Source organism: Hylobates moloch, unplaced genomic scaffold (genome assembly GCF_009828535.3).
Source record: "Hylobates moloch isolate HMO894 unplaced genomic scaffold, HMol_V3 SCAFFOLD_5, whole genome shotgun sequence".
Lineage (NCBI taxonomy): Eukaryota > Metazoa > Chordata > Mammalia > Primates > Hylobatidae > Hylobates > Hylobates moloch.
Window position 1 is genome coordinate 79,695,173 of NW_026652280.1, and position 11,042 is coordinate 79,706,214.

Consider the following 11,042-nt stretch of genomic DNA (forward strand, 5'->3'; position numbering starts at 1 on the left):
GCCTGGAGTCCTTGTCCTGGACCTTTGTGTGACCTGCTTCCTCCCTCCTCCTCCAGCCCTGCTCTCCCCAGATCCCCATCGCACCATCCCTGTCCTCCCCGCCTCCTCCCACCTCTGCTCAGGACCCCTTTCCTCCAAAAACACTTCCATGTTGCCCACCCTCGATGCTGTGTTGGGTGCCTCTTCCCACTGTGCTCCCAGAGGGACTCCCACCCCGCCGCACCAAGCTTTCCCAGCTGAGCTTTAATCACAGTAGAAGTGAATTATTGCCAAGCGTTAAATCATTACTAAACCTGGTGATCATGACTTGTCTCTTTGTGTCTTCCTATCCACCATGCGGGCAAGGAAAGCATTATCACCCCCAGTTTACAAACAGGAAACCTGAGGCTCAGAATAGATAATGCGTCTGAGTCACAGCTAAGAAAGTGGTTGGGGCACCATTAGAACCGACTTTTCTTGTTTAAACTTTTATTTTAGGTTCAGGGTTACTTATGCAGGTTTGTTATATAGGTAAACGCATGTCCAGAGGGATTGTTGTACAGATTATTTCATCACCCAGATAGTAAGCCTAGCACCCAATAGTTATTATTTCCCCCCTTCTCCTTCCTCTTACCCTCCACCCTTCAATAGGCCCCAGTGTGTGCCATTCCCCTCTACGTGTCCATGTGTTCTCATCATTTAGCCTTCAGTTGTAAGTGAGAACATGTGGTATTGGTTTCTGTTCCTGCATTTGTTTGCTAAGGATAACAGCCTCCAGCTCCATCCATGTTCTTGCAAGAGACATGATCTCATTCTTTTTTATGGCTGCGTAGTATTCCATGGTGTATATGTACCACATTTTCTTTTTTTTCTATTTATTTATTTATTTATTTATTTATTTATTTTGAGACGGAGTCTCACTCTGTCGCCCAGGCTGGAGTGCAATGGCGCTATCTCGGCTCACCTCCACCTCCTGGGTTCAAGCGATTCTCCTGCCTCAGCCCCCTGAGTAGCTGGGACTACAGGTGCGTGCCACCACACCCAGCTAATTTTTGTATTTTTAGTAGAGACGGGGTTTCACCGTGTTAGCCAGGATGGTCTCGATCTCCTGACCTCGTGATCCGCCCGCCTTGGCCTCCCAAAGTGCTGGGATTACAGACGTGAGCCGCCGAGCCCGGCATGTACCACATTTTCTTTATTGAGCCTACCATTGATGAGTATTTGATTCCATGTCTTGGCTATTGTGAACTGTGCTGCACTGAACATATGCACGCATGTTCAGTGTCTTTATGATAGAAAAATTTATATTCCTTTGGATATATACCCAGTAATGTGATTTCTGCGTCAAATGATAGTTCCGTTTTCAGCTCTTTGAGAAATCACCACACTGCCTCCCACAATGGTTGAACCAATTTACACTCCCACCAAGAGCGTATAAGCACTCCTTTTTCTCTGCAACCTCACCAGAACCCGGCTGTTAGCTATCAAGGCTCTTGCTCTCCCCTTCCAGCAGCTGCTAATTATAATAGCCACGTTTTCTAATGTTTGCTGAGCTCAAATGCTGCTGGGCCCTAGGCTAATCACTTGCAGGAATTAGTGCCAGGACCTGGGGCTGGTGACAGTCCCTCCCTCAGAGGATGGTCAGGCGGTATAAGGAGCTAACACAAGCAAAGCCTGGCGCTGTAATCATGGCAGACCGCAGGCCATTCTTGTTTCCAGCCACTTTTATGTCTTAAAACTGTTCTAGATTTACAGAACTGAGAAGATAGTACAGACAGTTCCCATACACCGCAGGCCCAGTTTACCTCGTAACTGATCTTACATGAGTATGTTACATTTATTACAATTAATGAACAAACCAATGTGGACACATTGTTATTAACTAAAATCCATTTTCTTCACTTTTACTTCCTTTTTCTGTTCCATGATCCCATCCAGATGCCACATTACATTTAGTTGTCCTTGTTATTTTTTATTAGTCATAGTCATCGTCATACTGACTGGCTGAATCCTCAGGAGAGCCCTTGGAGGGGCTACTGGTCTGTTTACTCACCTGCAGCCCCCATTCCGCTGCCAGCTCTGGGGACTGTGTCTTCCTGGTCTTGCTCTAACGCCCCTAAAGCCCTGCCTGAGGAGCTGTGACTGCACTAACCAGGCCGGCAGCTCCCAGTGGTCCTGAGGCCTCAGGGCAGGAAGGAGGGCCTGGAGAGCCTGTTGGGGCAGGAAGGGAGTTCAGAAAGGCTGGGGTGGGAGGGAGACAGTGGAGGGCCTGAGGTCTGCAGGGCCACCTCCCAGCCCTGGATCCCTTCCCACAGCCCATCTGCAGCCTCAGTATTCTGGAAAGCTCCCTCCTCCCTTCCAAAGCCACAGGTGTGGGACAGAAAGTCAGGATGAGGGGCCACGTGCAGCTTTCTGCCTTCCGCTGCCTTTGGAGCAGGAGTTTCACCACAGCCCCTGGTGGCCAGGTGGGTGCTCCTCCAGGTGGGCCCGCTTTGCCCTTAGAGGCACCCACCTCCTCCATAAAAGGCCTGGGCCCAGCTCTGGTGACGAGGGGGTAGGGGGTGTGTCTGCGGCGTCTCATGGCAGGAGGCTCAGGCACAACCTGGGGTTACCGTGTGGCCCTGCTACTGCTGGTCGCCACCCTGGGGCTGGGTAGGCGGCTCCAGACCGACCCTGGCCTCCCAGGCCTCCAGCACAGCTATGACTGTGGGATCAAGGGAATGCAGCTGCTGGTGTTCCCCAGGCCAGGCCAGACTCTCCGCTTCAAGGTGGTGGGTGAGTGCTGGCAGAGTCCTGGCCCCTGCCTCCCTGGCCACGGGCTGCTGCCAGAAGGGAGCTGGGACCCTTCCCCTGGAGAAGGAGCAAGAACAGAGGCCTCCCTCCAGCCTGGGGGTGTCCAGCCCCCCACCACCTCACCACAGAAAAGGGCAAGGAGAATCATCACCCAGGGCAGCTTCTCCCACGTTAGTGTGCGTGGGAAACACCTGGCCACCTTTTTGAGGTGCGGGTTCTGATTCAGTGGGCCTGGGGCAGGGCCAAGCCTCTGCATTTCTTTTCTTCTTTTTTTTTTTTTTTTTCCTGAGACAGTCTCACTTTCACTCTGTTCCCCAGGCTAGAGTGCAGTGGCACAATCTCAGCTCACTGCAACCTCCACCACCCAGGTTCAAGCAATTCTCCTGCCTCAGCCTCTTAGTAGCTGGGACTACAGGTGTGTGCCACCACGCCCGGCTACTTTTTGTATTTTTAGTAGAGATGGGGTTTCACGATATTGCTCAGGCTGGTCTCGAACTCCTGACCTCAGGTGATCCACCTGCCTCAGCCTCCTGAAGTGCTGGGGTTATAGGCGTGAGCCACTGCACCCGGCCTAGGCTCTGCATCTCTAACCACACTCAGTCAAAACTGAGGCTGAGGGTCCATAAACCACTTTCAGCAGCAGGACCTAGTAGGCATGGCCTGGTGTGGGTTTGGAACTGGGGTTTGGATCTGCAGCTTCTAAACGGTGTGATCTTGAACAACTGACCTGACCCATAAGCCTCTGTTTCCTCATCTGCAAGGTGGGGAAGATGAACCTGGCTGTGCTCATGGAACAAGGGCATGGGGACATGCCCACACCCAGAGAGTGCCCAGGCTGTTCTGGGCCAATAAGCGGGGTGGACACCTAGGGGGTGTCTCCAAGCAACTGCAGCAGCCACAGTTAACCTGGGAAATGGGTTCAGATCTTTCTACAAAGCCCAGAATTCAGATCCTCATTCTGCCCCTCATCGTGTGCACCTGAGAAAGCTCACGCACCCTCCCTTCCTCAGCTGCCTCAGCCACAGGATGTGGATCACTAAGCTTAAAAGAAGTGATGTGAAATACTCAGGCCAGTGCCTGAGACCCTGTGTATCCCTTCTCCACCTCCTCTTCGTGCCTGCCTGCTGTCGTGTGCTACGAGCAGGGAACCCTAGCTAGAAAGATCCTAAGACTCCCCATCCCCTTACAGCTGTGGAAACTGAGAGTAGAGAGGGGAGGGGGCTTGCCCAAGACCACACAACAAACTAATAGCAAAGCCAAGGCAAGAACCCAGGTCTCCTGGCTGCTGAGTGGGAACTCCTTCCGAGACCCCAGCAACCTCTCCCTGCACCCTTCAACATCCCTGGCCCCTCCCCTTCCCCTACTGCAGATGAATTTGGGAACCGATTTGATGTCAACAACTGCTCCATCTGCTACCACTGGGTCACCTCCAGGCCGCAGGAGCCTGCAGTCTTCTCGGCTGATTACAGAGGCTGCCACGTGCTGGAGAAGGTAGGGGTTGTTCATGCTCTGGCACAGGAGTCAGCTTGTCCTAGTGTCATGTCAGGCTGAAGAGGCCCCTCATGGACCAGAAAGGAGCCAAAGCCGAAGATCTGTTGAGCTGGTGGGTGAGGGAAACTAAGTCCTGGAAAGTACTTTCTGGAATCCACCATGAATCCAGCTTCCTGCCTAACGGCCAGCTCAGCTCTCGTGGGCCTGTCCCCTGCCTGGGTATGCTAGGTGGCCTCACCTTGCTGCTGTCTGATGGCCTCTCACCTGCAGGATGGGCGTTTCCACCTGAGGGTGTTCATGGAGGCTGTGCTGCCCAATGGTCGTGTGGATGTGGCACAAGACACTACTCTGATCTGTCCCAAACCTGACCACTCCTGGACTCTGGACTCTCAGCTGGCACCACCCGCCATGTTCTCTGTCTCGACCCCACAAACTTTTTCCTTCCTCCCCACCTCTGGCCATACCTCCCCAGGCTCTGGCCATGCCTTTCCCAGCCCACTGGACCCAGGGCACAGCTCTGTCCGCCCAACCCCTGCTTTACCATCCCCTGGACCTGGACCTGCCCTCGCCACCCTGACTCAAGCCCACTGGGGCACCTTGGAACACTGGGATGTGAACAAACCAGATTACATAGGTACGCAGGACATCTGAGTGTACTTACCCTCTGTCTGGGGCCTTCTGGAGTACAGGGTGGCCTAACAGCCTTTTACTGGCCTCTAAGCCATTTTTTTTGTTTTTTCCTTTTTTAAGAAAAAGATGATTCTTTTATTCCTTTGTAGTATTTGGAAAACAGCTTTAAACATGTATAGGTCTACTAAAGCTAGAAGAGGTCGTATAAATTTGTTTCCTAACTTTAGGCAGAAACTCACTGAAACCATTGCCAGCAACACCTGGTTCTCAGAAAATATTTTCTAGAAATTTCAGTAATATGCAGTTTTGAGGGAGGACATTTAGTGTGCTGGCTAAGAGCACGAGCTCTGGAGCACAGAGGCAATTCCAGGGCCATGATTTGCAAACTGTGTGCCTTCAGCTTCATCACTCTGTCCCAACCCTAGGTACCCACCTGAGCCAGGAGCAGTGCCAGGTGGCCTCAGGGCACCTCCCCTGCATCGTGAGAAGAACTTCAAAGGAAGCCTGTCAGCAGGCTGGCTGCTGCTATGACAACACCAGAGAGGTTCCCTGTTACTATGGCAACACAGGTACAACCTCCCACCCCAGCAAGATCCTGGTCCCCTGGATTCTGAAGCGGAAGGAGAGCTGTCTCCTCCAGCTGGTAGAACCTGCTTCCTATCCTCCTCCTGGACAGCCCGACTCCCAGAGCAGATGGGGTGGTCACATGTCCCAGCTGGCCTTATAACAACTGTCCCAGGGAACTATTAATAGATCTACCTTATACACATCTGGACTTTCAGATCTAAAACACTCTGGTTTGGATGACAGATTATATGGTGAACCTACTTTTAGAGTGTAGTTCAACTCAATTTGTCACATGGATGAGAAAATCAGTCCATAAAGGGTTTGCTGGGGCCAACACCAGCCTAAGTGGAGAGTAAGCGTCCAGACTCCCAGACCCGCACTTAAAGCCTGGCTGTCACCCAGCTATCCCGTCTCTGTTCTGGATGGACACCAAACCCCAAGGCCCTCATCTGCCTTTGTCCCAGCTACTGTCCAGTGCTTCAGAGATGGCTACTTCGTCCTTGTGGTGTCCCAAGAAATGGCCTTGACACACAGGATCACACTGGCCAACATCCACCTGGCCTATGCCCCCACCAGCTGCTCCCCAGCACAGCACACGGAAGCTTTCGTGGTCTTCTACTTCCCTCTCACCCACTGTGGAACCACAATGCAGGTAGGAGCCGGGACCACAGGCTGGGGCCTGGTACCCCACCAGAAAGCCTCACCCAGCTGTCTCTTCCCACAGGTGGCTGGCGACCAGCTCATCTATGAGAACTGGCTGGTGTCTGGCATCCACATCCGAAAGGGGCCACAGGGTTCTATCACGCGGGACAGCACCTTCCAGTAAGGGCAGCCCTCCTCCTACAGGCGTGGCTGTGTGCGAGGGTGTCAGGGGGCACAGGAGAGCTCAGTACAGGCTTCGGAGCCATCTCAGCTCAAACCCAGGCTCTGCTGTTACCTGGCTATGTGATCTTAGGCAAGGGGCCACCTCTTCCCAGCCTCCCCTGCTGGGCAGGGTAAATGTCCCTCTCTCAGGGAAGACGTTGAGTGTTAAGTGGAGCCCTTCCATGCCTGGCCTGCAGGGCTCGGCTAGAAGCCCATGCCAGTCCTGAGAGAGCTGGAGTCCTGAGAAAGCCCTGTCTTGGTCTCTCCAAGAACCAAGCTCAAAGCAACTGAAAGCGTTCCCTTCAGGTCCCAGGAGGAGGCTGAGGCTACGGCTGTTGCTTCTCCTAATGTCAGGTTAAGAAGCCACAGATGAAGTTGAAGATACCTCTCTGAGGATGTGGTGGGAGAGGAACTGGGTGGGGGAGGAACCCCTCATTGTTAGGGGCCTCCTGGACCTGCTGACTCAAGAGGCAAAACCAACCCAGGTGCTCAGGATGCCAGTGGAGGTGACCCAAGGGAATCTGTCTGTCACGCCTGGCTCTGAACCTGTGTGACCAGGGGCAAAGCACCTAACCTTCACCCTGTGGGACAGAGCCAATGGGTTGTAGAAATCCTGTGCTTGACACTGCGTGGTTGCCGGGCATCTCCTTCCCCTTCCCGCCCTGCCGTGAGGGTTGGGGAGCAGGGGACTGCGTCACAGTTCAAATGTATTTGGCTTTAAAGCTCTAAGTACCACAGAGGTGGTAGCTCACGCCTGTGATCCCAGCGCTTTGGGAGGCCTAAGTGGGACAATTGCTGGAAGTTCAAGACTAGCCTGGGCAACACAGTGAGACCCCATTTCTATTTTTTATTTTAATTAAAAAAAAACCCATAAGTTCTTATGGCCAAGTCGTGGGGGACAAGTCTGTGTCATGCCTTAGACTCTCTGATGTAGAGCTATGGGAGTCAGCCAGAGGTCAACAGAGTGCCTAGGGATTCCCGGAGGGAGGCAGAAGTCGGGGAAACAGCTGTAGCTGGCAGGACTAGGCCAGAGAGCTCCTCAGACACAAGGCCTTCAGAACAGGGGTGACCTACTTATACCTACTTAGCATCTCCTTGGTGCCAGGCCTCTGGGGTGCTAGGAGGGTGTGGGCCCCACCAGAGTGTGGAGGAGTGGCCACCATGGCCCTTAGGCTAGTGAGGAAGATGCTAGACACTGTGGCCTTTAGGCTGTGGCAGACCAGCTGCAACTACAAGGACAATGAAGACACAGGTGCATTATCTTGTGATCTCATTCAGTCTCAGTGCCCTCAAAGGGAGGCAGTCACAGCCATTTAACAAATGAGGACACTGAGGCTTAGGTTAAAAGACTTGCTTGTGGTCCCAAAGCCTGTAAATGCTAAGGAGACTCAAACCCAGGTCTGTCGGGAGGCAGAGCACCTAGGCTCATTCACCAGCCTCAACTGTCAGGCTCCAGGGGCCTCAAATGGCACAGCAGGCAGCTGTGGGTAGCCAGGGCAGACCCAACAAGGTGCCAGCCCCCCTAGGGCCTATCTCTATCCTGCTGTATTCTCCCACCGGGTGCAGGGCCTGGCATAACAGGCTTGAGCCATCCCAGGGAGACCAGGTGGGCAGAGGATGGGGCAGGGTGAGCTTCCTGAGCCCGCCTTGGAAATGCTCAGTATTGCTTAAGTAGCATCCATCTGCCCTGCTGGACAGTACCATATTTGTTGCACCCACGGAGTTGGTGCCTAGTTTATTACGTAAACAGGATGCTCTGATTCTGTGTCTTCTCCCCCATCCTCTTGCACGTGGACTTCAGGCTTCATGTGCGCTGTGTCTTCAACGCCAGTGACTTCCTGCCCATTCAGGCGTCCATTTTCCCACCCCCATCGTCTGCCCCTGTGACCCAGCCCGGCCCCCTGCGGCTTGAGTTGCGGATTGCCAAGGGTATGCTATGCTATCCCTGCCCTCTTCTGGCCCCCACTTCCCTGACGCACAGCCCACCCTGGCTCATGAGTCACTCTCCCTGCAGACGAGACCTTCAGCTCCTACTATGGGGAGGACGACTATCCTATCGTGAGGCTGCTCCGAGAACCAGTCCATGTGGAGGTCCGGCTTCTGCAGAGGACAGACCCCAACCTGGTCCTGCTGCTGCACCAGTGCTGGGGCGCTCCCAGTGCCAACCCCTTCCAGCAGCCCCAGTGGCCCATCCTGTCAGACGGGTGAGTGCCCCCATGCTCCCCCTACCTGCTCTGCCTCCTGTAAACAGCCTCTCTGATTTCTCTTCTCAGATGCCCTTTCGAGGGCGACAGCTACAGAACCCAAATGGTAGCCTTGGACGGGGCCACACCTTTCCAGTCTCACTACCAGCGATTCACTGTTGCCACCTTCGCCCTCCTGGACTCTGGCTCCCAGAGAGCCCTCAGAGGACCGGTAAGAAGCCCCGGCTGCCGCATGCCTGGCCCCATCTGTTAAGTGGGGAGGAGCTGGTCGCCAAATCCCTCTGACCCCGTGAACTTATGTGGAAAAAGTTCTGGGATGGGACTTGGCATCTACCAGGTGTCGTGGGAAGCAGCGGGCTTCGGGTCAGCAAGAGGTAACCCATAAACACCACCAGGAGGAAGGAAGATTCTGCCTGTGCTGCAATCAGCCCTAAATCTGAACTCTGATCATGGCGTTCTAGGGTAGCCTCGCCTCACTTCTGATTCCACAAATGATAATGTGTTCCATGTAATTCTGCTTTGAATTTTCTTTAACTCAGCAACTTCTCCAGAAGGTAAAAGTAGATAAACTTAGGGTGTATTTAGGTTTTCTATGTAATATACAGATGGCCTCAGAGGTGACAGATGCACTTGTCCTGTTGAACAACGTATCTTTCACATCACATACCCAAATCTCTAGATTTTTAAATCACTGCCTGTTATTATGTCAGATGTAGACTGATCTCACTGGTAAGCACTGGTTAGTGTGGCTTCGTTCTCAATCTCTGCTGTGTGCTGCCTCCTGATCCAAGAGACACTGACCTGCCTGGATGAGGGGTGCCCATGGTTGGGGCCTCCTGGGTGCTGGGTCGGGTCAGCTCCTCCTGCTTCTGCTCCCGTAGGGCACTGCCCCTGCCCTTGTGTATCTGGAAGCAGTGGTAATCTGCCCTCCCCTCTGCCCCCAGTCACTGGTCTCCGGGGGTCACAAAAGGAGGGCAAACATCTATTCTCCTACTGCCTGACCAAGTCCCACCTCCTTGGAATTTGCTGTCTCCCTCAGTAGGGCAGGTGGGAGAGATCCAGCCCTCCCAGGGGCTGTGCAGCCAGAGGCAGCATTGGTGGAGCAGGCCCGCCAAGGACTGGGGCATTATGAAGTGAGGTGGTCCCCGCCTGCAGGGCACTCCACTGCAGACTTGGACCTTGGGGAGTGGGGAAGGTGAGGATTTCAAATCTGGAAGGAACATTCAGCTCCGCACTCCCTCAGCATGGGCAGCAGTCATCTTGGTCAAGAAGCTCAGATTTCTCCTTGCCTGGCCAGCAGCAGCCTAGACTTGGCCCAGCTCGGGGATCCCATGTCCCTCCCTCTGTGCTTCCTGCCCGGTGGCACTGAGCCAGCCACTTTGATGTTCTTCTCCTTCCACCAGGTTTACTTGTTCTGCAGCACCTCTGCCTGCCACACCTCAGGGCTGGAGACTTGCTCCACTGCATGCAGCCCTGGCACTACAAGTGAGTCTGGGGTGCAAGTGGCATTTGTTCCTTCATACATCTTCAGGCCTGTGCCTGGCCTTTGGGCCACAGGGGCAGGAGACCAGCCCAAGATTTCATTCTTCCCCTGGGCAGGACAGCGACGATCCTCAGGTCACGGTAATGACACTGCCAGGTCCCAGGACATCGTGAGCTCTCCGGGGCCAGTGGGCTTTGAGGATTCTTATGGGCAGGAGCCCACACTTGGGCCCACAGGTAGGAGGGCTTCTGGGTGGGCCCTTCAGGCCTTACCCATTCTCAGCCCCCAAGACTGTGCTGACAAAACAGGGATGCTCCAGCCATAGCTGAGGGCAAGAGATGGTGTCACTGCAGTCAGTGGGGAACTAAGTGAAGACAGACACAGTCCACCTCATCTGCAGAAAGGCAGCTTCAGCTCTGCCCAGTGTGATACAAAGTTCTGGGGTGGAGGGGAGTGTTGGAGGGGCCTCACCCAGCCCTGCCAATCCCTTCTCTCTGACAGACTCCAATGGGAACTCCAGCCTGAGGCCTCTCCTTTGGGTGGTCCTTTCGCTGCCAGCTGTTGCCCTGGTCCTTGGGTTTGGTGTCTTTGTGGGCCTGAGCCAGACCTGGGCCCAGAAGCTTTGGGAAAGCAACAGACAGTGAATGGGCTCAATAAACAATCATTTCAAACCTACTGAAACCAGGTGTGGAGAAGTTATTTGTGACCACTAGAACAGAACTATTTCTTATGTGAGAAACTTCCTCCAAGTCAGCTCTGTCCTTCCAGAACTGTGATGTCGATTACAAATACTTCATATATGCCACACCCTGCACAGAGGCCAATGTCCCCCAAGGCTCAACTCGGGAGCCTCTGCCTCTCCACAAGGAATGGTGGCATTTCAGGCAGAGCAAACAGGACAAAGATACTGGAGGTTAAGACATTGGCAGTCAAAGAACAGCAACAGCTGGGAACCGGGCCCCTGGCAGGAATGAATGGCTTGTGAAGGCTTGTCACCTCCTCACAGACACAGGAGTTCTGACAAGGGCATC

General features: G+C 53.8%; 1 protein-coding gene across 1 annotated transcript; it reads left to right on the forward strand.

Moving 5' to 3' along the window:
• Positions 1 to 2,538: 2,538 nt before the first annotated feature.
• ZP1 (zona pellucida glycoprotein 1) lies at positions 2,539 to 10,686 on the forward strand. Its single transcript, XM_032152997.2, has 12 exons — positions 2,539 to 2,754; positions 4,142 to 4,263; positions 4,534 to 4,897; positions 5,319 to 5,462; positions 5,925 to 6,112; positions 6,185 to 6,282; positions 8,126 to 8,253; positions 8,339 to 8,528; positions 8,598 to 8,739; positions 9,932 to 10,013; positions 10,128 to 10,247; positions 10,513 to 10,686. Exons 1-12 carry the CDS (start codon positions 2,559 to 2,561, stop codon positions 10,653 to 10,655), a joined length of 1,917 nt encoding a protein of 638 aa, XP_032008888.1. The 5' UTR covers positions 2,539 to 2,558; the 3' UTR covers positions 10,656 to 10,686.
• The last annotated feature ends 356 nt before the right edge of the window (positions 10,687 to 11,042 follow it).

What these genes read in the sequence shown, in the direction of transcription:
- ZP1 (XM_032152997.2), top strand. Translation starts at nt 2,559, where the DNA reads ATGGCAGGAGGCTCAGGCACAACCTGGGGTTACCGTGTGGCCCTGCTA. An exon ending in TGAGTTGCGGATTGCCAAGG is followed by an intron (nt 8,254 to 8,338) that starts GTATGCTATGCT and finishes CTCTCCCTGCAG; the next exon opens with ACGAGACCTTCAGCTCCTAC. An exon ending in TGGCCCATCCTGTCAGACGG is followed by an intron (nt 8,529 to 8,597) that starts GTGAGTGCCCCC and finishes TTCTCTTCTCAG; the next exon opens with ATGCCCTTTCGAGGGCGACA.